This window comes from Myxine glutinosa, chromosome 12 (assembly GCF_964187855.1).
Source record: "Myxine glutinosa chromosome 12, kmMyxGlut1.1, whole genome shotgun sequence".
Lineage (NCBI taxonomy): Eukaryota > Metazoa > Chordata > Myxini > Myxiniformes > Myxinidae > Myxine > Myxine glutinosa.
The window spans coordinates 32,832,755-32,859,205 of NC_136272.1; the positions used below are offsets into that span (position 1 = coordinate 32,832,755).

The window sequence follows — 26,451 nt, forward strand, 5'->3', positions numbered from 1 at the left end:
GCACAGCATCATGAAATCAGGAGATTACCAAGGCATTTTGGAGCGCAATGTTGAACCCAGTGTCAGAAAGCTGGGTCTCGGTCGAAGGTCATGGGTCTTGCAGCAGGACAATGACCCCAAACACACTTCAAAAAGCACCCAGGAATGGTTCAAGACAAAACACTGGACTGTTCTGAAGTGGCCAGCAATGAGTCCAGATCTAAATCCCATTGAACACCTGTGGGGAGATGTGAAAACAGCAGTTGGGAGAAGGCACCCTTCAAATCTGGGAGAACTAAAGCAGTTTGCACAAGAGTGGGTCAAACTGCCAGTCGGGAGGTGTAGGAAGCTCATTCATGGCTATAGGAAACGCTTGACTGCAGTTATTTTGTCCAAAGGCTGTGCTACCAAATATTAAGTCTAGGGTGTCAATTATTTTGTCATGGCCATTTCTTTTTATTTTCTGATTTAACAGGATATATTAAGTTCTGAATCAAAAACAAAGGTTCTAAAATATTAACAGTAAAATAAAGAATTGTGGAGACCAAATACTTTTGTCAATTTCAACTTATTTTTAGAGGAAATTATGAGTTATTTGAAAAAAGTGCAAGGGTGCCAATATTTTTGGCCACGACTGTATGTACAAGCTCCAGCATGAGCCTTAGATACTGTAGAAAGAAATATTCCAAATTACTTTAGCGGTAGGTTCCTCACACAGCCATTGTTTGGACAAGCATCGCCAACTTTCAAATGGGCAATCAGTCTAGCTCTATTTTATTTTCCTTTTCCATTCAATGGCTTCATGCAGCTTCTCCAACTCTCACATTAGCCTCAATCTTATGAATATAACCTCTAGAAAACATTTCCTGCATGGGTGCTGTATTTCAGAACATGCCAACTTGCAGAATATATATAATCGAGGGAAAGTATGTTTGTATGTTGTATGTTTCTTCAACTCCTCCGAGAGGATTTCACTTAGGAAGTTGAAATTTTCAGGTTGGTAAACTGCGGAATTGCTGATGGACCACATGTGGTTGGTAAATTATGGAGTTGTTGGTGGACTGGGGGCAGTTGGTAAATTGTGGAGTTGTTGGTTGACTGTGTGCGGTTGGTAAATTGTGGAGTTGTTGGTGGACTGCATGCGGTTGGTAAATTGTGTTGTTGGTGGACCGCATGTGGTTGGTAAATTGTAGAGTTGTTGGTGGACTGCGTGTGGTTGGTAAACTGCGGAGTTGCTGATGGACCGACCGCATGTGGTTGGTAAATTTCGGAGTTGCTGGTGGACCGCGTGTGGTTGGTAAACTGCGGAGTTGCTGATGGACCACGGGTGGTAAATTTTGGAGTTGTTGGTGGACCGCGTGCGGTTGGTAAATTGCGGAGTTGCTGATGGACCACGTGTGGTTGGTAAATTGTGGAGTTGTTGGTGGATTGCGTGCGGTTGGTAAATTGTGAAATTGTTGGTGGACTGCGGGCGGTTGGTAAATTGTGGAATTGTTGGTGGACCGCGTGTGGTTGGTAAATTGTGGAGTTGCTGTTGGACCATGTGTGGTTGGTAAATTGTGGAGTTGTTGGTGGATTGCATGCGGTTGGCAAATTGTGGAGTTGTTGGTGGACTGCAGGTGGTTGGTACATTGTGGAGTTGTTGGTGGACTGCGTGCGGTTGGTAAATTGTGGAGTTGTTGGTGGACTTCGGGCGGTTGGTAAATTGTGGAATTGTTGGTGGACCGCATGTGGTTGGTAAATTGTGGAGTTGTTGGTGGACTGCGTGTGGTGGGTAAATTGTGGAATTGTTGGTGGACTGCATGTGTTTGGTAAGTTGTGGAGTTGTTGGTGGACTGTGTGTGGTTGCTAAATTTTGGAGTTGCTGGTGGACCACAAGCAGTTGGTAAACCCCTTTTTTCCCTCTTTTTTTTCCTCTTCTTCCTCCCCCATCTACTCGAGTACACCATGTAGATGGCTCATTGGTTTCTTGAATCGGATTTTAATGATGTTTGTCTTGTTTTCTAGTCATAAATACAATCCTTTTTTTGTTTAATCCCAAACATGACCTTTACCAAAATCTCTTATCTAATTCCATCGCATGTCATGACATTTTGATCACATGATCGTAATGCATTATTGGGAAGGGAAAATGTAAACCGACTTCTGTTATTTTACTTGTGAGGTAGTAATGGTTCATCATTTTGCAGGTTTAGTGTGTGAATACGATAAGTTGAGATCATTGTGATGAATATTCTCCATATAAGGATAATGTGCAGGATTGGAGATTTATGATGCTGTCTCGTGAAGAGCCAGTTAAAGGACTCGTGTCGAGATTTATGAAAGTTTACATCTTGAAATATTTGTTTGTTTATCTCCAGATGGATGACAGAAATGAAAGGGATTTTGGAGATATGACAAGGGTAAGATATTGAGCACTTTTTGAACAGCCAATGTATTTCTAATCATGCCACTAAACCTTTTTATATACTTTTGTCCATTACAGTTGATCTCATAACATTTATCTCTCTCTCTCTCTCTCCTCTCTCCTCTCTCCTCTCTCCTCTCTCCTCTCTTCTCTCTCCTCTCTCCTCTCTCCTCTCTCCTCTCTCCTCTCTCCTCTCTCTTCTCTCTTCTCTCTTCTCTCTTCTCTCTTCTCTCTCTCTCTCTTATATATATATATATATATCACCTTATCCTGTATCCCTTGTTCCTAAAATGCTTTTCCTGCTGTAAGGTTTCTCTTCTCTTTAATTCTTATGAGCCCTGACCACACACCCTTCCCTTTGCTTTTCTTCCCCAGTCCGGTTCTTTATATCGCCCCTCCGGACCCGGCTTGTCTGCAGCCACCCTGGCTTCACTGGGAGGTCTGGGCTCCTCTCGTCGTGGAAGCACCGACACCAGCTTTTCCATCGACTCTGAACCCTCAGTGAGGGACTTGCGGGTAAGGAAAAGAGATAGGCTTTCAGGTAGCTCGTGGGTTGTAGTTCACAAACTCGGTTCCTTTACAATTGCAAATATATTAATTTTTATTTATTTCTGTTATTATCATTATTATTGAATTTCAGAGATTTCCACCTGCAAAGTAATTTCCACATTTGACCTTTGTTCGGAAACCAATATTTCCAAGACTTTTAGATGATGTTTTTATGTTTTGCACCTTGTTCATTGGTGGTGGTGGTGGTGGTGGTTTGGGTGCATCCTTTGGCTGCTGATTGCATCATTTTCTGGGGGCGTGGCTGTCGCTGATGCAATGCCTCTCTATAACCAGTCAGCTGGTACTCATTTTTCCGACCTCGGAAGGATGACAGGCTGAGTCAACCCATCTGGTGTTAATTCAATAGCGTGACAGGGGCTCAAACCCAGGACCCTAAAGTCTCAAGCTGGCCACCTTTACCGTTAAGCCAACGCCAGGCTTATATTGGTGGAAAAAGAATAGGTGTTTGCATCATTTGCAAGAAGTACTGAAAGTGGTTGCTCCCAGATACTATTCTGGTTGTTAAGACTGCCGCAATCCTCGTGTTCGACACAAGGTTTCATCCCATGGTCTTTGTCCTTTCCTCTACATATTTTGTGTGAAATAAATATTGAGGATTCCAGGGAAAACCTGTGTCATGTAAGTATTTTGGAAAAGCAAAACAAGTTTTGTCGAACATAGTAGTACTGCTGCGGCAGAACTGAACCTGCCTTCGGGCTAACCACAGCAAGAGGTTTGAAAGGCCAGTGGTGCTGCCTATTGCTGAACAGCATGGCTTTGTGCTTTTGAATCAGATGGTGACACCTATCCTGACAGAGTAGTGATGATTGGAAATGCACAATGTTTATGTCCCTTCCTCCAGTGCTGCCATGAAATATTAAGATCACTATTGTTATCACTGGTTCCACCACCCCCCACCCCTCACCCAATTGTTATTAATATTTCCACTTCCACCCCCTCCCTCCTCATCCCACTCCCTGCACCCCCCTCCCTCCCCACATCACACCCGCTCCCCTGAAAAGCAACAGACAAAGGCTGCACACTTCCTTGGTGTAGCTTAGAAATCATTAGGGGGTTTATAACGAGTGACCGATGTTTTGAGTATTTTATTTGTGTGACTCCGAATGAGAGACAAATGCGGTCAGGTACAAGTACGAATATGTCGAGTGATGGATTTGATCCCTGCTGCAGAACAATGGAAACTTTCAGCAACAAGGTATGAAGTCAAGTAACTGTGCGGTTTTCCAAGAGAATCTGGAGAGTTGCAGCTTGAGCAGTTAAGCACTTTAGTTACTTTGTGGCAAGTGAGTGTGTTTGGCATTGCGATGTAACGTGTTCTTGAATTTTGCAAGATGTATATTATTCCAGAGGCTTCTGGATAGGTCAGAGGTATGCTTGCTCGTCTTCGAGCCATCTAGTCTGGGTCCAGCTCCCAATCAGGCTAGAAACTGTCAGCCTGATTCACAAGCCGAAGGCACCATGGAATGTGTCGTCCTTTGGAGTGACACTAAGCCGAGTGCCCCATCTGCCAGCATTTGCTTATGGACATCAAATATCCCACTGTGCCTTTCGAAAAGAGTAGGCCAGTGTGTGCTGGCTTCCTGGCCAAACTCCAATAACTACAACATCCGGCAACAGAATGATGTCCTGTCCAGAGTTAGTTTTCAGCTACGGAAATTTTCACAACTTTGTTGGGATTTCTGTTACTCCATAATATGAGGATGTTGCTATGTTGATTATGACAATAAGTATACAACAACAACAACAACAACATGCATTTTAAGGCCATTTTCCCTGCTAGAGCGGGGGTTAGCCAATGAGTTCGTATGACAATGAGTATATTAATACAAAATAGTACACAATGAATGCCTGGCATTTTGTAATATAACTTTCCTTGTGTGTATTTGAGGAATCCTTGGCGGAGGTGGAGGAGAAGTACCGTCGCACCATGTTGTCCAATGCTCAGCTAGACAATGAAAAAGCTCACCTGGCTTATCAGGTAACAACGGCTATTGGTTGTTGTAATACATCTAGCACAATACAGATTTACTTGCTTATTATCCCACGTACGCGAAGCGAAAAGCGGGGTTAAGCAATTGGTTCACTTTGTCTGTCTGTCTATCAGTCTGTCTGTCTGCAACCATCAGTTTATGATCGAGGAATAACTTGATTTAAATTGAATGGTGTATTTTGATCACAAATCGGAACATGAATCAGAAAACTAACTTGTAGTTCAGCAGTACATTGGCTCAGAATTCGTACTGATTGCGCATGTGCAGAGAGGAGTGAGGTAGTATTTTTACTCTCTGCCTGTCTGGTAGTCAAACAAAATCGAAAATTATTCCAAACAGGAAACTTACTGTTTTTAAGGACGTCATAAAGGACACAAACAACAGGCACGAATAGCTAATGTAACATGTTAAATAAGGTGGTGTAAAACATTCTGCATCAATGGTGGTAAACTTCAAAATAATTGTTTTTCTATGAACTTTAATTTTTTTTTCAATTAAATTATATATACTTGAATCAATTAATTAAAGTATAATTATATATCATTTAGCAGTAGTTGGACAAAATATTATGGCATTTTACCTCATCACGACCATTCAAATTTGCCGCTCGCAGACTCTACCCATATCCTTGTTTCTCAGGACTGTGCGGTGTAAGGTGTTCTAAGAAATCTCTAGTTTGGAAATGTTTTTGTTTATGAGTGGGAGAGTGGGGGGAGGGGGACGTTTAATGTTCGCAGTATCAAATCATAAATATATTCTAAGCCAGGCATTTATTACATATGCTCCAGTGAGAAAATAAAAATTGAGGAAAGGAAAATAAGGGAGGGGGGGGGGGTTTGATAATAACAAGGAGAGAGAAGCAGGAGATGGTGTTGGAGGAGTGGGGTGAGAAGGAAAAGAAAGTTAGGAAAAAATGGGAATTAGGAGGGAAGGAAAAGGTCAAATATTGACAGCGTAGGGGGAGGGGACTTTGATATATGCGGGAAAAATTCAGAGTTAAGCGGTTCACCAAATCTGCAGTTCATATGTATTTGATGTATGCGGCCATTTTCAGGAACATGACCTCCGCATATGTCGAGAATATACTGTACTGTGCTTTGGTTTTGGGTCTTCTCTTCTTCGAAACCTCGGTCTAAATATATTACAATCATTCACTCTGATGTTTACCATCTTCCATACCTTGTGAGAAATTGATCCATTTCATCCAAATTATTCAAAATAAAATGGGTATGGCATTAAACTACCATTGATATAACTAGGGCATGCCCGTACTATATCTATATCTAAAATTATATCCCCCCCCCTCTATTTACATGAAATGGTTTGGTCCAAAGCGAACGGCTTGCGAGTGGTGACAATCCCCCCCCCTCTATTTACATGCAATGGTTTGGTCCAAAGCGAACGGCTTCCGGAGTTTGGTAAAGAAATCGCCATCGCGTGCACAAACGCGCAGGAAAGCGAATGAATCGCAAATTCGTTTTTATTAGTTTTAAAACATAGTTTAACGCCAACATAGTTTGCAAACGTGAAATAAATGAATACGCTCTCAAATGTGCCATCCGAGGCAGAGTGTGTCCGCCACGTTCGGCACACGCGATCGTTCGCTGCTCTCTGATTGGTTGAATCGTTTTTTGGACATAGCTCGGTAAGTAATTGTCCGATTAATATGAAACCTTGAAAAGGCACATCCTCGGGTCCCCAGCAATATACCTGGCAAGTTTCAAGTATATCGGACCCGTGGTTGTCGAGAAACAGCGGTCACAGACAAACAAACGTACAGACGTACAGACAGAGATTACTGGAATTATAGATAGATAATAATAATAATAATAATAATTAATAATAACAATGTAAAAATTATAAACCACTTAAACAAACATTTCAGTTCACGATTCTCAAGCAGTTAGAATGAAATCAAAACATTTTTTTTTCCAGAGATTCTTAACTTGGCTCATTAAAACTTAGTGTTGGGTGTTACCTACTTGTGATGGAAGACGGCAAAATATGCTTTTTGGTTCGGCCTCACATTATCTTCTTCTATAAAATGCACCTTCTCAGAAAAAGAAATGTGATGGAAATTAGGAAGGACATTTTAAAAAGTTGATCAAAGGTGCAGAGTAAGAGGATTGGACTTTTTTTTTTTTTCATAGGTGGAACTCCTCCGAGACACTTTGGAGGATATGGAGGAACATATGGCAGTAAAGAAAAAAGAGCAGAATATCTTGAACCAGGTGCATAATCGTGAGAGAACTGGACCTTTCATTTATCACAGAATCCATAAATGTTGAGATGAGGGAGTTGTTCAAATGAGCACTTCCGATTTTTGTTTCAGGAGCTTTCCAGGCACCGACAGAGTGAGGCTCTTCTCAAACACAAGAATGCGGAGCTCCAAGAGAACCTGGGACAACAGGATGTGCTGATAAAGGTCAGGTTGATCAAAATGTCACCTTTTACACTGTTTTTGTGATTGATCAATCCAATATCATGTGAATGATGACATCACTGATGAGGTGTTGGGTGATTAATATATGAGGCATCCTATGTTGTTTTGCTTCCTGGTACACTCCGTGTTAATGGGTGTCAAACAGTGTAGATGTTTCCCAAGGCATAAGCAGCAAGCATATCTTGTATGACCATGCATTTTGGCCTTCGGAACAACTCTTCTACGCCTCCGACGAAGTCGCTGGAGGCATTATGTTTTAGAATTGTCCGTACATCCGTCCGTCCATGATAGGTTTTCATTTCTGAGATAACTTAAGAATGGCTGAAGAGAACCAAGTCAAACTTGGTGCAAGTATGTATAATAGTGCAATGATGAATTTATTAGATTTAAGGGATCAATAGGTCATAGGTCAGTGTTAAACATCCCGTTAGTTAAACATTCTGTTAACGAGCTAACTCTTGAACGCAGGCACTGTCCACCCTGTATCCTACTCCCTGCACTGAGGTAAGCTAAGCAAATAGAACAAATTTAGCTAGCCTTGAATCTCCTATGCGTATCACATGGCCAACTCAGTTGAGTTGGGTTTTGATTAGGATGGTCTCCATACTGTGCATGTCTGCATGCTTGAGCACTTGTAATCTTATCTGTTTGTAATCTTATCTTTCCCTGAGATTCCAAGAATGTATTAGAGAAGGCATTGTATTTCATGTGCTAGCTTGAATATGTGACATCTATACAGTATGAATGTCTCTGCTGGGTGTACTGAGGACAACGGCCAATCGACCTTTTTCACACTTTGTAGAAGTGAGAATGGTATGCTCTGACCAGATTATTTAAGGGAGCATTACAAAGGCAGAGGTGGCAGCCTGAATGCAGCTGGACAGTGCTGCATGTTACTATAGTTGTTATCATTTGATACAGTGCTGCCACGATTGGTGAACTTTCTCTACCACCCAGAGAGGTGATCCAGCTATATACACTGTAGGTTCATAAGCACTGGTCATTTGGCCTCAGTTGAAAAAGGATGTCTTTCTTATGTTGATTGCAAGACCAAAGCTTGTGACAACTGTAGTGAAATGGTCAGAGATTTCCTGGATCTCATGCTGGGAATGTGCGTGTAGCACTGAGTCATCTGTTTATAAGCGGTCGCCTGGAAAGATTTCTGGGATCTTACTTTAGTTTTCAGTGGCGCAACATTGAATAACTTCCCATGTCCAAAATCCACAACGTCATAACTCAAGTCCAGTATGGTTCTCCTCCCTGTCTACAGGCATCGTCCCACCTTCCCTCAAAATTGCTGCTGTTACCCCCATTCTAAAAAAACCTGGTCTAAACCCTGACACCCTAAACAACTTCAGACCCATCTCCAACCTACCCTTTCTGTCAAAAGTTTTGGAACGCGCTGTAGCCACTCAACTCAAACATCATCTCTCTGCCAATAACCTGTATGAAACATTCCAATCCGGATTCCGCTCCAACCACAGTACTGAAACTGCTCTCCTCAAAATCACCAACGACCTTCTCCTCTCCTCTGACGCTGGCAACCTCAACATTCTCGTCCTCCTCGACCTCAGCGCTGCCTTTGACACCATCGATCACACTATCCTCCTCACCCGACTCGAATCCACCTTTAACGTTACCGGCACTGCCCTCTCTTGGATTAAATCATACCTCTCTGACAGATGCCAGTTCATCTCCATCAATAACTGCAAATCCCCCACTGCTCCCCTCCCCCAAGGTGTCCCCCAAGGTTCAGTTCTTGGCCCCCTCCTCTTCATCCTTTACCTGTCCCCGCTCGGTCACTTAATCCGCCGTCATGGTCTCCAATTCCACTGCTTCGCCGATGACATCCAGCTTTTCATCTCCACCAAGTCCGTCTCCACCGACACCCACTCTATCCTGACAAACTGCATCACTGAAATAAAATCCTGGCTTCAAATCAACTTCCTCAAGCTTAACTGTGATAAATCTGAAATAATCATCATTGGCCCAAAAACGCTCACAAAATCCACCCATAACTTTGCCCTCAACATCGACGGTATCCCAGTATCCACCTCCCCTCACATCCGGAATCTTGGCGTCATCTTTGACCAAACCCTTTCCTTCGACAAATACACTAAACAGATCACAAAGTCAGCCTTCTTTCACCTGAAAAACATCGCCCGTCTCCGCTCATCCCTATCCTCCACGGCTGCAGAAACCCTCATCCACGCCTTCATCACCTCCCGTCTGGACTACTGCAATAGCCTCCTCTATGGTTCACCCTCAAAAATCACCAATAAACTCCAATACATTCAGAACTCCGCTGCCCGTCTACTCACCCATTCCCGGACCCGTGACCACATCACCCCCGTCCTTTACAAGCTTCACTGGCTCCCCATCCCCCAGAGAATCCAGTACAAAATCCTCCTCTTGACATACAAAGCCCTCCATAACCTGGCCCCATCCTACCTGGCTGACCTCCTCTCCAGACACACTCCCACCCGCAACCTCCGCTCTGCTGGTACCAACCTCCTGACCCCCTCCATCCGGACCAAATTCAGATCCTGGGGGGACAGGGCCTTCTCCATCGCTGCTCCCACCCTCTGGAACTCACTACCTCACACCATCAGAGACTCCTCCTCACTCACCACATTCAAAACATCACTAAAGACCCACCTGTTCAACACTGCATTCAACATTCAACCCACAGCATTTAACCCCTGACTATCTCTTCTCCTTCTCCCTCCTTTTGCTTTAAATATTTCCCTATTGATTCTTGTCTTTTTGCAATTGTTGTTTTCATGTATTGTTATGCATTATGTTTGCCACTCTGTCAAAGCGCCTTTGGGCTTCTGGAAAAGCGCTATACAAAATAAATGAATTATTATTATTATTATTAAAACATTCGACATTCAAGGTTCATTCAATTTCTCCCCTGCACTGGTGATGTTCTATCCCTAATCACTGAACATGTGAATTGGGCTTTGGATCCCCGTGGAGAAGCCAGGGTTGATGCTCTCGACATCTCGATGGCTTTTTTCAAAGTGTGGCACAAGGGCCTCATCCATAAGCTAAAATCATATGGCATTTCTGGAAAATTGCTTGATACAATCTCTGACTTCCTTGCAAATCGTCAAATCTCTGTGGTACATGAGGGACAGTCATTCCCTATCCATAATATGAATGCTGGTGTTCCTCCGGGGTCGATGTTGGGTCCAATATTGTTCTTGTTGTATATCAATGATCTGCCTGATTGTATTGTTTCTCAATTAGGCATTTACGCAGATAACTCAACACTGTATACCACCCACCCAGGAACCTTGTCTCCTCATACCCGTGACCATGCAAGTACCACTCTCAATCAGGACCTAGAGAGTGTGATCAACTGGGGAAAAGACTGCTTTGTTACTTTCAACCAAAAAAACACCACCTTGTTGTCTCTGTCTCGTTCAAGATCACCTTGTTTGCCCACCCTGTCTATGGATTATTCACCTTTGCAGGAACTCCCTGTTATCCGTCTACTTGGATTGGCTATCATCTCAAACCTCAACTGGGAAAAGTGCATCCATGTTAGAGCAAAAAGAGCCTCCCAGCACCTTGTCTGCTTATTTCGTGCTCGGCGATACCTTTCCCAAGCTGCTATGCTCCATCTATAAAACGCCACTACATGTTCTGTCATGAAGTACCATTGCCATATTTGGGCTGGTGCTCTGGCCTGTCACCTATCTCTTCTTGACAGAATCCAGCGATGTGCTGCCATTCTGGTGGGACAGGAGTTGGCATCATCCCTGCAACCTCACTCAGTCCGCTGCTCTGTTGCTTCATTGAGCCTTTTCTGCAGATATTACCATGGAATGTGCTCTGAGGGTCTCACACAGGTTGTTCCACCTGAGCATACTTTCAGTTGCTCTGCACGTTTGGTAGTTTTTTCCCATCCATACACTGTATCTGTCCCCAGGAGTAAGACTATGAGGTATTCTTCTCGTTTTCTCCCCTGCACGGCATCATTCTGGAACAGTTTACCTGCATCCTGCTTTCCACTCTATCCCAACCTCCCTCAATTCAAGAGGAATGTCAAGAGGAATACCACCTTTCTGTCTAATATCTATACTTTCCTTTGTGTAGCCCCCACCTCGAGTGGCCTTAAAGACTTTGTGGCAGGAGATATCTCATTTAAAAAAACAAGACCGAAAGTCTAACATTGGTGTAGCAGGGCTTGTTGGATACTTTAGTTGAAGGGGATAGTTTGACCTCGGTGGAGATACCAGTTAACAAATAATGTAAGTATTAAATTTTTTTTGAAGTACTCTAAGTCTCTAAGCTGTCTGTCACCATGAAAGTGAAGAGATTGCATTGAGACACTGGTTTATTCTATATGTTTCGAGTCAACAATGAACCAACCATACACCACTTCAATCCCTTAACTTTGCAGTCACGACAAAGGGATTGCAGTGTTGCAATTATGTTTACTAAATTATTATTATTATTATTACCTTCGCAAAAGCGGAAGGTTATGTTTTGATCGCTGTGTATTTATTTGTATGTCTGTGTGTGTGTGTGTATGTTATTCGCATAACTCAAAAAGTATTCAACCGAATTGCATGAAATTTGGTGGGATGATTGGTTATTATACGGGACACATTTGATTAGATTTTGGGAGCAATCGGGTCAAAGGTCAAGGTCAAGGTCACGAAAAGGTCAAAATCGTATTTTTGTTGTTCTGTTCCCTACACTCCCATGCCAAGTACAGAACAGTAGCTGCGGCGAAGGTATGCGCTCTACCGAGTGCCCGTTCTAGTTGACGTTATTATTATTACAAAAACGATACAACTGTATTAAGAAACCAGCATTAAAGCAAAATGGTGGTGTGTGGATTCAGTCGTCGTACGTCATAATGACATCATAATCAAAATGGCGGCGTGTGGAGTCAGCCGTCATACACCGTAATGATATCACAGACGTAATCACATCACATCAGCTCTGATTGGTGTACATTTGTGAGGGACATACATACATACGGACAGACAAACACTGTTCCATACGGCTTTGCCCTACGGACTATGCTGTAAAAACCAGTTCTGGACTGCATTTATACACCATTTCCAAGGTTCTTTTAGGCATCCTTAAGCACAGCAGCAAGGAAATAATGTGAAAAAGTAGGTGCGAGTACGCATCTGTGTTTGACTTCATGGTTGACCGGGAATGGGTCTGAAGTCCGGCTTCCAATCGAGACTTGTCCTTTCATTTATTGGTGGAACTGATGTAATATGGTGACAAACCTCTCTAGGCAAGCATATTTGGATAGAAGTGTCCATAAACCAGATCTGTCAATTGAATCAAATGTTTTGAAAAAGTCGATTAAAACGATGTAGAGTGGCATATACTGCTCAATGGCCTTCTCTTGGAGTTGCTTCATTGTGAAAATCGTGTCAATTGTACCGTGATTCAAAGATAATTACCACTAAGGGGAAGCGTGCAATTTAGAGAGGGAAGGGTTGAAATGTAGATACTGGAATAGGGTAATGAGCTTGAGACATAGATATAGAGCTGTTATACCAATGGTTTGAAACTGCCATGTTCTTTACCTCGCCCTTTGTAACCCAACATACATGACAACAGGAGAAAGCACAGCTACAGCAACAACATGCGACGGTGACGCAGGAAGTCCTCGACCTGCGTGAGGTTCTAAACTGGAAGGACAGGCGCATTGAGGTATCCAATCTCTCTCTCCCTCTCTCTGTCTTGTTGTCTTGGTTGAGCCAGTAATATACACCTGTAATCATAACGTTGGAGCAAAACCTAAAATTATCCCAGTTTGTTCATCATTGTGAAATTGTAAAAAAAAGTGTCCGTGTCCAGGGCGTCACACTTTATTTTAAAAGATTCCTAATGTCCTCGGATAATAAAAATGGCACCGTTGGAAAGCTAATGATCGATTTACTTGGGACAAAAGTTTTTGTCCGGTTAATCACAATGTTCCTGTTGTAAAAGCCTGTCTTTCCTGGAGGAAAAGAGGAAAAAGCAGGACCTGGATATTTAATGTAGCGGTTCCGACAGTACGATTGCAGGAACCCTTTAGAATAAAGCGTGACGGTCATGGAAGGAGCACACAAAATTATACATAGTAATCCTTCTCAATGCAATATAAGAATATATAATACTAGCAGAAGTACCCGGCGTTGCCGGGAGGGAGGGAAGGGGAGGGGGTGAGGGGGGAAGGGAGGAGGAGGGAAGGGGATGGGAGGGGAAGGGGGGAGGGGAGGGGGAGAAGGTGAAAGGGAGGGGGGAAGGGGAAGGGAGAGGGGAGAAGGGAGAAGGGGAGGAGAAATGGGGGGAATGGGGAGAGGAGGGAAGGGGGCGGAGGAGGGAAAGGGGGGAGGGGGGAGGCAGGAGAGGAAGGGGAGTGGCTCACGTTTCTGAGTGAATGTGGGTATCCTAGGATGAAATAGCTGATTTGGAGGCAGTGCAGAAATGTCAAATTTGGTCCCCGGAGGGGCGGGGGTGGATGTGGGGGGCGGTGGAATTTTTTGGGTTCATCAGTAATTCTGTGGTGCATAGGGACCCCCGTGCCAAATTTGCTGAAGATCCGTTGAGAAATGGCAAATTTGGTCCCCGGGGCGGGTGTGGGGCGGTGGAATTTTTTGGTTCATCAGTGATTCTGTGGTGCATAGGGACCCCCGTGCCAAATTTGCTGAAGATCCGTTGAGAAATGGCGACGCTGTTTCAGAACAAATAAACAGACAACCTTTCACGCTTATAATATAGATTACATGGAAGGTGCACACAAACAATGACTACCACAGCCATGCCAACAGCAGCAACAACAACTATGTGTTATAAAATATGCTTTTTTGTGTGTTTTACTTCATTTTACATCCTCATTGAGACTCACAGATGGGCATGCAATATGCTTGTGGAACATATTGCTACAGCAACAACATAAGAGGAAGAAATGTGAAACTCGCTTGAAAAGAGAACTTACTAGACTCTGCAGCATTGTGGTTAGAGAGTCTGCTCTGAGTCTGGTAGGTCGGCCGTTCGATTTTGACCTTGGCCGAGTCATATTAAAGACGAAACAAGGCACTGCATCCTCGCTCGGCACTCAGCATTTGGAGGGTAGAGCATGGATGAACCCCGTGGATGGCATCTCATAAGGATCGGGGGGAGCGGGAGATGGGAGATTTCTCTTTAATTGCCCTGCTGACTGCAGAGAGAAAATAAGTGACGTCACAAGATGGTGTTTCCACCACCTAGAGTGCTCTGAGAAGTTGCATCACTTTCCGCAAAGTCACCAGCTGTGCTTGTCTGATGTTTAATTAAGTCAGGTTCTGTGTTGTCTGGTGTCTCTGTCTGAATGTGTGCATGTGATTTGTGTGGCATCTCCTCCATGAGCCTTGGACTCTGTTAAAAAAAAAAAAATTATAGGTGAGGAAAAGGGGGTTAAAGGAGGAGTGGGGAGAGAAGAGAGACATCTTGAGGAGATGGGAATGAGAGCGTAGGGAACGGTCATATGTTATGGAGAAGGGGGCATTGAAGGGTTTGTAAAACTCTCAACGAAATTCTATGTGACACAACACATAAATGGCTCCAAAGAATGCTCGGTTATGGCCTACCAGTTATCAGCCATAGGATGGCAGGATGGCCTGGACCTAAAGGTACGCACACTCATCTTGAAGCTGTCTAACCTGGGTTCAACTCCTGACCTTGCTATAAACTGTCAGTTTGGTGTTTCACAGGCATGGTGATTCATCAATGTGTGTGCCGTCCCTTGGATGGGCGTTAAACTTGCGTCCCATCTCCCAGCATTCGTTGGTGGACGTTAAAGATCAAACGGTGTCCTCCACGAGCTATTGCTGGTACCATGGCCAAATTACAAATTCCTGCCCTGACCTGCAGAGAACATTGCATCAGCGGCACAGCCACACCCTCAGCCATTGATGCTGCCCCAGAACCTTGTGCTTCATATGATCAAAGATGTTATCAGACATGACAAAGATTATGCACACATTTTTCAACTGTGCTGCCTTCTTCGGAAAGATTCATCGTTATGCTTTTTTTTGAATTGTGGACTTTATTTTTCAATGATTCGTTTATTATTTGATAATTAATAAAATGCAAATTGCTGTCCCTCTTAAAAACCATTATTTTATTTTTACTGCGTAGCCCATAGGGCAATACCATCTAGAACGGTGTTTGTCTGTCCGTATGTCCCCACAAGCGTACACCGATCAGGATTTAGTAATTTTAGTAAATTTTAGTAAATTTTTAAGTAAATTTTAAAGTAATTTAAGTAAATTTAAGTAAATTTTTAAGTAAATTTAAGTAAAGTAAATTTTAGTAAAATTTAGTAAAGGGACGCATTTAGTAACCACTACAGTTGTATATCTATCTATAATTCCAGTAATCTCTGTACGTTTGTACGTTTGTACGTCTGTACGTCTGTACGTCTGTACGTTTGTCTGTGACCGCTGTTTCTCGACAACTACCGGTCCGATATACTTGAAACTTGCCAGGTATATTGCTGGGGACCCGAGGATGTGCCTTTTCAAGGTTTGAAATTAATCGGACAAGTACTTACCGAGCTATGGCGATTTAGCCGTTCGCCGTTCGCTTTGCCGTTGCGAATGGACCAAACCATTCATGTAAATAGAGGGGGGGGGGTTCTGTGGTCGTTCGCTTTGGCTTTGCGAATGGACCAAACCATTCATGTAAATAGAGGGGGGGGTTCTGTGGTCGTTCGCTTTGGCTTTGCGAATGGACCAAACCATTCATGTAAATAGAGGGGGGGGGTTCTGTGGTCGTTGCGAATGGACCAAACCATTGTTTTTTTTTTGCAGTTTTTTTTTTTTTTGCAGTTTTTTTTTTTTTGCAAGGAACGGGCACCCACGTACGGGCACGTCCTAGCTTATATATAGTACGGGCATGCCCTAGTTTTATTAAAAGGAAATAAAATAACCTTCTGTGGAACGTTTTGGGGTCCCAGCAGGTGTCGTAAGGTAGGTAGGAGGATTCAGAAATTCTTCAATACAACTGTGATTTTGAAATGCGATCAACATGGACCTTGCTCCATTCCAAGAATCCGGAAGTGAACAGATGATGGTTCGCTGGTTTGATGATATCTCGATACAATCATGATTTAACATTATATTTTGATATATTAATTATGTAGTATTAATTTGTGATTGGAATGATGAACGATGCTGTTTGGAATGAAAATATAGAGAACCTGCTGTCAACAGCTGGCGTTTGACTGAAGTTGGCACAGGAATGTGGAATTTATTGGTTCATCGTTTGCCATTCGCCGTTTTTTTTACCCAAGTCATTCACGAACCGGCCGTCCATGCCTGAAGTCAAAAAAATGTAATACTTAAATTATTTGCTAACTGGTATCCCCACCCAGGTCATACTATACTCATCAAGTAAAGTATCAAACGAGCCCGGCTACTCCGTTGTTAGACTATCGGTCTTGTTAATACCCATTCAGCATTCCACTAGACATCAAACATCCTGTAGGCCTGTAGGAGGCGCCATAGTCTTGGTGTTCTCTCGTGTGGCAATGTAGTACCAAGGGCACCACATGTTGTTTTGATGCTATCTATTTTGGTATGCTATCTTGGTGATGTATTATTTATTGTGGTATGATAGCAACAAAGGCTCCAGATGCAGCCTTGTGCTATCTATTGTGGTATGATAGCACTTCTTCTTTTTAGCAGCCATTATTAACCCACCTATTCTTGTGGGTCGGCCGGGGGAAGATTGGGCCTAGTCTTCACGGACTGGCTGGTTAGGGCAGCTAGTTAGGGCAGGTTAGGGCTGTTCAAGTAGTTAGGGCAGGAATTTGTAATTTGTTCATGGTGCCAGCGATACCTCACCTACTCTTCATGAAGGACAGTGTGAGATCGTTTACGTCCACCAATGAATGCTGGCAGATGGGACGCCTGTTTAACGGCCATCCGAGGGACAGCACACACTTTGATGAATCACCCTGCCTTGAAACACAGGGCTGACCGGGGTTTGCAGTCGTGTGTGTGTGTGTGTGTGTGTGTGTGTGTGTGTGTGTGTGTGTGTGTGTGTGTGTGTGTGTGTGTGCGTGTGTCCCCGTCCGTCCATCCGTCTGTCTACGTCTGTCTGGGCCCTAACTTTTTACCATTTGAGCTTTTGTCATCAAATTTTCAACAAAGCTTTCACATGAAAATATGGAGAAGTCAAATTCATAATTTTGTCAAATGGTCAAAGGTTTGCATCACCTAAAAGCATAAATTTTCATCCAATTGACCTGAAATTTTAATTTACCATTTGAGCTTTGTCATCAAATTTTCATTGTGTCATTGAATTGGTTCACCAACAAAAACTAGAAGCTGATTGTTTTTTTTTTTAGCGCAAAAGGTCAAAGGTCAAGGTTGCATAAAATCATCACTTTTTCATCTGATTGATTTGAAATTTGAACAGGGTTTGCATATTGGGTCACTGAAGCCTATTGCTTTTGAGGTAAAAAGGCCAAGGTCACTTAAAATCGTCTTTTTTGTTTTTTGTAGTTTCACCTCCGCCACCAGCGGTGGATGGGGGTTATGTTTTCACCCCTGTCTGTCTGTTTGTTTCTTGTGAAAATCAAAGATTTTTCAAGTATATTGGTTGTTCTTATGCGTTATTACTTGCCGGAAAAGGTTCCGGCAAGTATGTTGATCGGTTGGTTTGTCTGTTTGTTACTTGCCGGAAAAAAATTCCGGCAAGTATGTTGATCTGTTTGTCTGTTTGTCTGTTTGTCTGTCTGTCTGTCTGTCTGTCTGTCTGTTTGCAGCACTACGTCTACACCGTAGAATCGCCAAACTTTGCACACGTATTGGTCTTGCCCGGGAATAGACTGTGCCCAATTGATGACGTCATCGGTCACGTGGTTCGGCCGCCATCTTGGAAAAACCGAAAAACTTTGCACCTCCATATCTCCGAAAGTGCTGAACCGAAAAAATTGAGACATGGCTCATTGTAAAGAACTCTCCATGGGGAATAAAATATGTTAATGATGACGTCATCGGTCACGTGGTTCGGCCGCCATCTTGGAAAAACCGAAAAACCTTGCACCTCCATATCTCCGAAAGTGCTGAACAGAAAGAATTGAGACATGGCTCATTGCAAAGAACTCTCCATGGGGAATAAAATATGTTCATGATGACGTCATCGGTCACGTGGTTCAGCCGTCATATTTGTCCTAAATGGCCGATATAAAAGTACATTCCGGCAAGTCCTCGGTCTCTGACCGATTTTTCATTTGTCTGTCTGTCTGTCTGTTTGTTACTTGCCGGAAAAGATTCCGGCAAGTATGTTGATCTGTTCGTTTGTTACTTGCCGGAAAAAATTCCGGCAAGTATGTTGATCTGTTCGTTTGTTACTTGCCGGAAAAAATTCCGGCTAGTATGTTGATCTGTTCGTTTGTTTGTCTGTTTGTCTGTCTGTCTGTCTGTTTGTCTGTCTGTTTGCAGCACTGCGTCTACACCGTTGGACGTAGAATCGCCAAACTTTGCACACATATTGGTCTTCCCCTGGAATAGACTGTGCCCAATTGATGAAGTCATCGGTGACGTGGTTCGGCCGCCATCTTGGAAAAACCGAAAAATGTTGCACCTCTATATCTCCGAAAGTACTGAACAGACAAAATTGAGACATGGCTCATTGTAAAGAACTCTCCATGGGGAATAAAATATGTTAATGATGACGTCATATGTCACGTGGTCGGCCGCCATCTTGGAAAAACGGCAAAACGTTGCGCCACTATATCTCCAAAAGTGCTGAACAGAAAAAATTGAGACATGGCCCATTGTAAAGAACTCTCCATGGGGAATAAAATATGTTAATGATGACGTCATATGTCACGTGGTCGGCCGCCATCTTGGAAAAACGGCAAAACTTTGCACCACTATATCTCCAAAAGTGCTGAACAGAAAAAATTGAGACATGGCTCATTGTAAAGAACTCTCCATGGGGAATAAAATATGTTAATGATGACGTCATCAGTCACGTGGTCGGCCGCCATCTTGGAAAAACCGAAAAACCTAGCACCTCCATATCTCCGAAAGTGCTGAATAGAAAAAATTGAGACATGGCTCATTGTAAAGAACTCTCCATGGGGAATAAAATATGTTAATGATGATGTCATCGGTCACGTGGTTCGGCCGCCATCTTGGAAAAACCGAAAAACTCTGCACCTCCACATCTCCAAAAGTCCTGAATAGAAAAAATTGAGGCATGGCTCATTGTAAAGAACTCTCCATCACGCTGGGAACATCTCCATCATCACTCCATGGGGAATAAAATATGTTAATGATGATATCATCGGTCACGTGGTTCGGCCGCCATATTTGTCCTAAATGGCCGATAAAAAAGTACATTCCGGCAAGTCCTCGGTCTCTGACCGATTTTTCATTTGTCTGTTTGTCTGTTTGTCTGTTTGTCTGTTTGTCTGTTTGCAGCACTGTGTCTACACCGTTGCACGTAGAATCGCCAAACTTGGCACACATATTGGTCTTGACCTCTAATATACTGTGCCCAAATGATGACGTCATCGGTCACGTGGTTCGGCCGCCATCTTGGAAAAACCGAAAAAATTTGCACCTCGATATCTCAAAGTGCTGAACAGAAAAAATTGAGACATGGCTCATTGTGAAGAACTCTCCATGGGGAATAAAACATGTTAATGATGACGTCATCAGTCGCGTGGTTCGGCCGCCATCTTGGAAAAACCGAAAAAATTTGCACCTCCATATCTCCAAAAGTACTGAACAGAAAAAATTGAGACATGGCTCATTGTAAAGAACTCTCCATGGGGAATCAAATATGTTAATGATGACGTCATCAGTCACGTGGTTCGGCCGCCATCTTGGAAAAACTTTGCACCTCTATATCTCCGAAAGTGCTGAACAGAAAAAATTGCGACATGGCTCATTGTAAAGAACTCTCCATGGGGAATAAAATATGTAAATGATGATGTCATATGTCACGTGGTCGGCCGCCATCTTGGAAAAACGGCAAAAAATTTGCACCACTATGTCTCCAAAAGTGCTGAACAGAAAAAATTGAGACATGGCTCATTGTAAAGAACTCTCCATGGGGAATAAAATTTGTTAATGATGACGTCATATGTCACGTGGTTCGGCCGCCATCTTGGAAAAACCGAAAAACCTAGCACCTCCATATCTCTGAAAGTGCTGAATAGAAAAAATTGAGACATGACTCATTGTAAAGAACTCTCCATGGGGAATAAAATATGTTAATAATGACGTCATCGGTCACGTGGTTTAGCCGCCATCTTGGAAAAACCTAGCACCTCCATATCTCCGAAAGTGCTGAATAGAAAAAATTGAGACATGACTCATTGTAAAGAACTCTCCATGAGGAATAATATATGTTAATGATGACGTCATCGGTCACATGGTTCGGCCGCCATATTTGTCCTAAATGGCCGATAAAAAAGTACATTCCGGCAAGTCCTCGGTCTCTGACCGATTTTTCATTACTTGCCGGAAAAATTTTCCGGCAAGTATGTTGATCTGTTCGTTACTTGCCGGAAAAATTTTCCGGCAAGTATGTTGATCTGTTCGTTTGTTTGTCTGTCTGTCTGTTTGTCTGTCTGTTTGTCTGTCTGTTTGTCTGTTTGCAGCACTGCGTCTACACCGTTGCACGGAGAATCGCCAAACTTTGCACACATAATGGTCTTGCCCTCTAATATACTGTGCCTCAATGATGACGTCATCAGTGACGTGGTTCGGCCGCCATCTTGGATAAACCGAATAAATTTGCACCTCTATATCTCCGAAAGTACTGAACAGAAAAAATTGAGACATGGCTCATTGTAAAGAACTCTCCATGGGGAATAAAATATGTTAATGATGACGTCATATGTCACGTGGTCGGCCGCCATCTTGGAAAAACGGCAAAAATTTGCACCACTATATCTCCAAAAGTGCTGAACAGAAAAAATTGAGACATGGCTCATTGTAAAGAACTCTCCATGGGGAATAAAATATGTAAATGATGACGTCATCAGTCACGTGGTTCGGTCGCCATCTTGGAAAAACGGCAAATCGTTGCGCCACTATATCTCCAAAAGTGCTGAACAGAAAAAATTGAGACATGGCTCATTGGAAAGAACTCTCCATGGGGAATAAAATATGTTAATGATGACGTCATATGTCACGTGGTCGGCCGCCATCTTGGAAAAACGGCAAAACTTTGCACCACTATATCTCCAAAAGTGCTGAACAGAATAATTGAGACATGGCTCATTGTAAAGAACTCTCCATGGGGAATAAAATATGTTAATGATGACGTCATCAGTCACGTGGTCGGCCGCCATCTTGGAAAAACGGCAAAACTTTGCACCACAAAATCTCCAAAAGTGCTGAACAGAAAAAATTGAGACATGGCTCATTGTAAAGAACTCTCCATGGGGAATAAAATATGTTAATGATGACGCCATCGGTCACGTGGTTCGGCCGCCATCTTGGAAAAATGGGAAAACTTTGCACCACTATATCTCCAAAAGTGCAGAATGGAAAAAATTGAGACATGGCTCATTGTAAAGAACTCTCAATGGGGAATAAAATATGTTAATGATGATGTCATATGTCACGTGGTCGGCCGCCATCTTGGAAAAACGGCAAAACTTTGCACCACTATATTTCCAAAAGTGCTGAACAGAAAAAATTGAGACATGGCTCATTGTAAAGAACTCTCCATGGGGAATAAAATATGTTAATGATGACGTCATCAGTCACGTGGTCGGCCGCCATCTTGGAAAAACCGAAAAACCTAGCACCTCCATATCTCCGAAAGTGCTGAATAGAAAAAATTGTGACATGGCTCATTGTAAAGAACTCTCCATGGGGAATAAAATATGTTAATGATGATGTCATCGGTCACGTGGTTCGGCCGCCATCTTGGAAAAACCGAAAAACTCTGCACCTCCACATCTCCAAAAGTCCTGAATAGAAAAAATTGAGACATGGCTCAATGTAAAGAACTCTCCATGGGGAATAAAATATGTTAATGATGACGTCATCAGTCACGTGGTTCGGCCGCCATATTTGTCCTAAATGGCCAATAAAAAAGTACATTCCGGCAAGTCCTCGGTGTCTGACCGATTTTTCATTTGTTTGTCTGTCTGTCTGTCTGTCTGTTTGTCTGTCTGTCTGTCTGTTTGCAGCACTGCGTCTACACCGTTGCACGTAGAATCGCCAAACTTTGCACACACATTGGTCTTGCCCTGGAATAGACTGTGCCCAATTGATGACGTCATCGGTGACGTGGTTCGGCCGCCATCTTGGAAAAACCAAAAAACGTTGCACCTCTATATCTCCGAAAGTACTGAACAGAAAAAATTGAGACATGGCTCATTGTAAAGAACTCTCCATGCAGAATAAAATATGTAAATGATGACGTCATCAGTCACGTGGTTCGGTCGCCATCTTGGAAAAACGGCAAAACGTTGCACCACTATATCTCCAAAAGTGCTGAACAGAAAAAATTGAGACATGGCTCATTGTAAAGAACTCTCCATGGGGAATAAAATATGTTAATGATGACGTCATATGTCACGTGGTCGGCCGCCATTTTGGAAAAACGGCAAAACTTTGCACCACTATATCTCCAAAAGTGCTGAACAGAAAAAATTGAGACATGGCTCATTGTAAAGAACTCTCCATGGGGAATAAAATATGTTAATGATGACGTCATCAGTCACGTGGTCGGCCACCATCTTGGAAAAACGGCAAAACTTTGCACCACAAAATCTCCAAAAGTGCTGAACAGAAAAAATTGAGACATGGCTCATTGTAAAGAACTCTCCATGGGGAATAAAATATGTTAATGATGACGTCATATGTCACGTGGTCGGCCGCCATTTTGGAAAAACGGCAAAACTTTGCACCACTATATCTCCAAAAGTGCTGAACAGAAAAAATTGAGACATGGCTCATTGTAAAGAACTCTCCATGGGGAATAAAATATGTTAATGATGACGTCATCAGTCACGTGGTCGGCCGCCATCTTGGAAAAACGGCAAAACTTTGCACCACAAAATCTCCAAAAGTGCTGAACAGAAAAAATTGAGACATGGCTCATTGTAAAGAACTCTCCATGGGGAATAAAATATATTAATGATGACGTCATATGTCACGTGGTCGGCCGCCATCTTGGAAAAACGGCAAAAATTTGCACCACTATATCTCCAAAAGTGCTGAATAGAAAAAATTGAGACATGGCTCATTGTAAAGAACTCTCCATGGGGAATAAAATATGTTAATGATGATATCATCGGTCACGTGGTTCGGCCGCCATATTTGTTCTAAATGGCCGATAAAAAGTACATTCCGGCAAGTCCTCGGTCTCTGACCGATTTTTCATTTGTTACTTGCCGGAAAAATATTCCGGCAAGTATGTTGATCTGTTCGTTTGTTAGTCTGTCTGTCTGTCTGTCTGTTTGTCTGTCTGTCTGTTTGCAGCACTGCGTCTACACCGTTGCACGGAGAATCGCCAAACTTTGCACACATATTCGTCTTGCCCTGGAATAGACTGTGCCCAATTTATGACGTCATCGGTCACGTGTTTCGGCCGCCATCTTGGAAAAACCGAATAACCTTGCACCTCCATACCTCCGGAAGTGCTGAATAGAAAAAATTGAGACATGGCTCATTGGAAAGAACTCTCCATGGGGAATAAAATATGTTAAGGATGACGTCATCAGTCACGTGGTTCGGCCGCCATCTTGGAAAAACCGAAAAACTTTGCACCTCCATATCTCCGGAAGTGCTGAATAGAAAAAATTGAGACATGGCTCATTGGAAAGAACTCTCCATGGGGAATAAAATATGTTAATGATGATGTCATCAGTCACGTGGTTCGGCCGCCATCTTGGAAAAAAGAAAAAACTTTGCACCTCCATATCTCTGAAAGTGCTGAATAGAAAAAATTCAGACATGGCTCATTGTAAAGAACTCTCCATGGGGAATAAAATATGTTAATGATGACGTCATCGGTCACGTGGTTCGGCCGCCATCTTGGAAAAACCGAAAACTTTGCACCTCAACATCTCCGAAAGTGCTGAATTGCAAAAATTGAGACATGGCTCATTGTAAAGAACTCTCCATGGGGAATAAAATATGTTAATGATGACGTCATTGGTCACGTGGTTCGGCCGCCATCTTGGAAAAACAAAAAATTTGCACCTCCATATCTCCGAAAGTGCTGAATAGAAAAAATTGAGACATGGCTCATTGTAAAGAACTCTCCATGGGGAATAAAATATGTTAGTGATGACATCATAGGTCACGTGGTTCGGCCGCCATCTTGGAAAAACCGAAAAACTTAGCACCTCTATATCTCCAAAAGTGCTGAATAGAAAAAATTGCGACATGGCTCATTGTAAAGAACTCTCCATGGGGAATAAAATATGTTAATGATGTCATCGGTTACGTGGTTCGGCCGCCATGTTTGTCCTAAATGGCCGATAAAGTAAATTCCGGCAAGTCCTCGGTCTCTGACCGATTTTTCATTTGTCTGTTTGTCTGTTTGTCTGTTTGTCTGTTTGTCTGTTTGCAGCACTACGTCTACACCGTTGCACGTAGAATAGCCAAACTTTGCACACATATTGGTCTTGCCCTCTAATATACTGTGCCCAAATGATGACGTCATGGGTCACGTGGTTCGGCCGCCATCTTGGAAAAACCGAAAAATTTTGCACCTCGATATCTCAGTGCTGAACAGAAAAAATTGAGACATGGCTCATTGTGAAGAACTCTCCATGGGGAATAAAACATGTTCATGATGACGTCATCAGTCACGTGGTTCGGCCGCCATCTTGGAAAAACCGAAAAATTTTGCACCTCCATATCTCCGAAAGTACTGAACAGAAAAAATTGAAACATGGCGCATTGTAAAGAACTCTCCATGGGGAATAAAATATGTTAATGATGACGTCATAGGTCACGTGGTTCGGCCGCCATCTTGGAAAAACGGCAAAACTTTGCACCGCTATGTCTCCAAAAGTACTGAACAGAAAAAATTGAGACATGGCTCATTGTAAAGAACACTCCATGGAGAATAAAATATGTTAATGATGACGTCACAGGTCACGTGGTTCGGCCGCCATCTTGGAAAAACGGCAAAATTTTGCACCGCTATATCTCCAAAAGTACTGAACAGAAAAAATTGAGACATGGCTCATTGTAAAGAACTCTCCATGGGGAATAAAATATGTTAATGATGATGTCATATGTCACGTGGTCGGCCGCCATCTTGGAAAAACGGCAAAACTTTGCACCACTATATCTCCAAAAGTGCTGAACAGAATAAATTGAGACATGGCTCATTGTAAAGAACTCTCCATGGGGAATAAAATTTGTTAATGATGTCATATGTCACGTGGTTCGGTCGCCATCTTGGAAAAACGGCAAAACGTTGCGGCACTATATCTCCAAAAGTGCTGAACAGAAAAAATTGAGACATGGCTCATTGTAAAGAACTCTCCATGGGGAATAAAATATGTTCATGATGACGTCATCGGTCACGTGGTTCAGCCACCATCTTGGAAAAACCAAAAAACCTTGCACCTCGGTATCTCCAAAAGTGCTGAATAGAAAAAATTGAGACATGGCTCATTGTAAAGAACTCTCCATGGGGAATAAAATATGTTAATGATGACGTCATAGGTGCCTCCCTTATGACGTCATAATTGCATTTAACTCTGTCTGCAATATAACAGATGTTCTCAGCTTCATCAGTCGTAATTTCTTTGTAATCGTTGATCCAAACACCACTCATTTTGGTATTTAACTAAAAACAAGTCACATCCAGGAATCAAGATCGACCTGACAAAGAACAATACTAGAGATACTTTCTGACCAGTTTCAGCCATTCTAGAATGTCATTGAACTTTCAACTGAGTCGATTGAATGTTATGAAGGCTGTGTCCACTAGCACTGAGGAGAAAATCAAAGGTTGTGAAGAGTAAGATCACACAAGTGCATTATATGCAAGATGAGATACTATCTTTAATACAGATGCTCAGAACACATGTGCACAACATACTA

At 42.8% G+C, this 26,451-nt stretch overlaps 1 protein-coding gene across 6 annotated transcripts in view; it reads left to right on the plus strand.

Annotated features, from left to right (window-relative positions):
- LOC137437989 (leucine-rich repeat flightless-interacting protein 2) overlaps positions 1-26,451 on the plus strand; it is a 107,396-nt gene that overhangs the window by 49,804 nt on the left and 31,141 nt on the right. For all 6 annotated transcript variants that reach the window (XM_068132813.2, XM_068132815.2, XM_068132814.2 and 3 more), the window contains 6 exons: positions 2,340-2,381; positions 2,762-2,902; positions 4,845-4,934; positions 7,098-7,178; positions 7,280-7,372; positions 12,992-13,084. In XM_068132813.2, the coding sequence (XP_067988914.1) occupies positions 2,340-2,381; positions 2,762-2,902; positions 4,845-4,934; positions 7,098-7,178; positions 7,280-7,372; positions 12,992-13,084 (540 nt within the window). The remainder of the gene's footprint in view (positions 1-2,339; positions 2,382-2,761; positions 2,903-4,844; positions 4,935-7,097; positions 7,179-7,279; positions 7,373-12,991; positions 13,085-26,451) is intronic.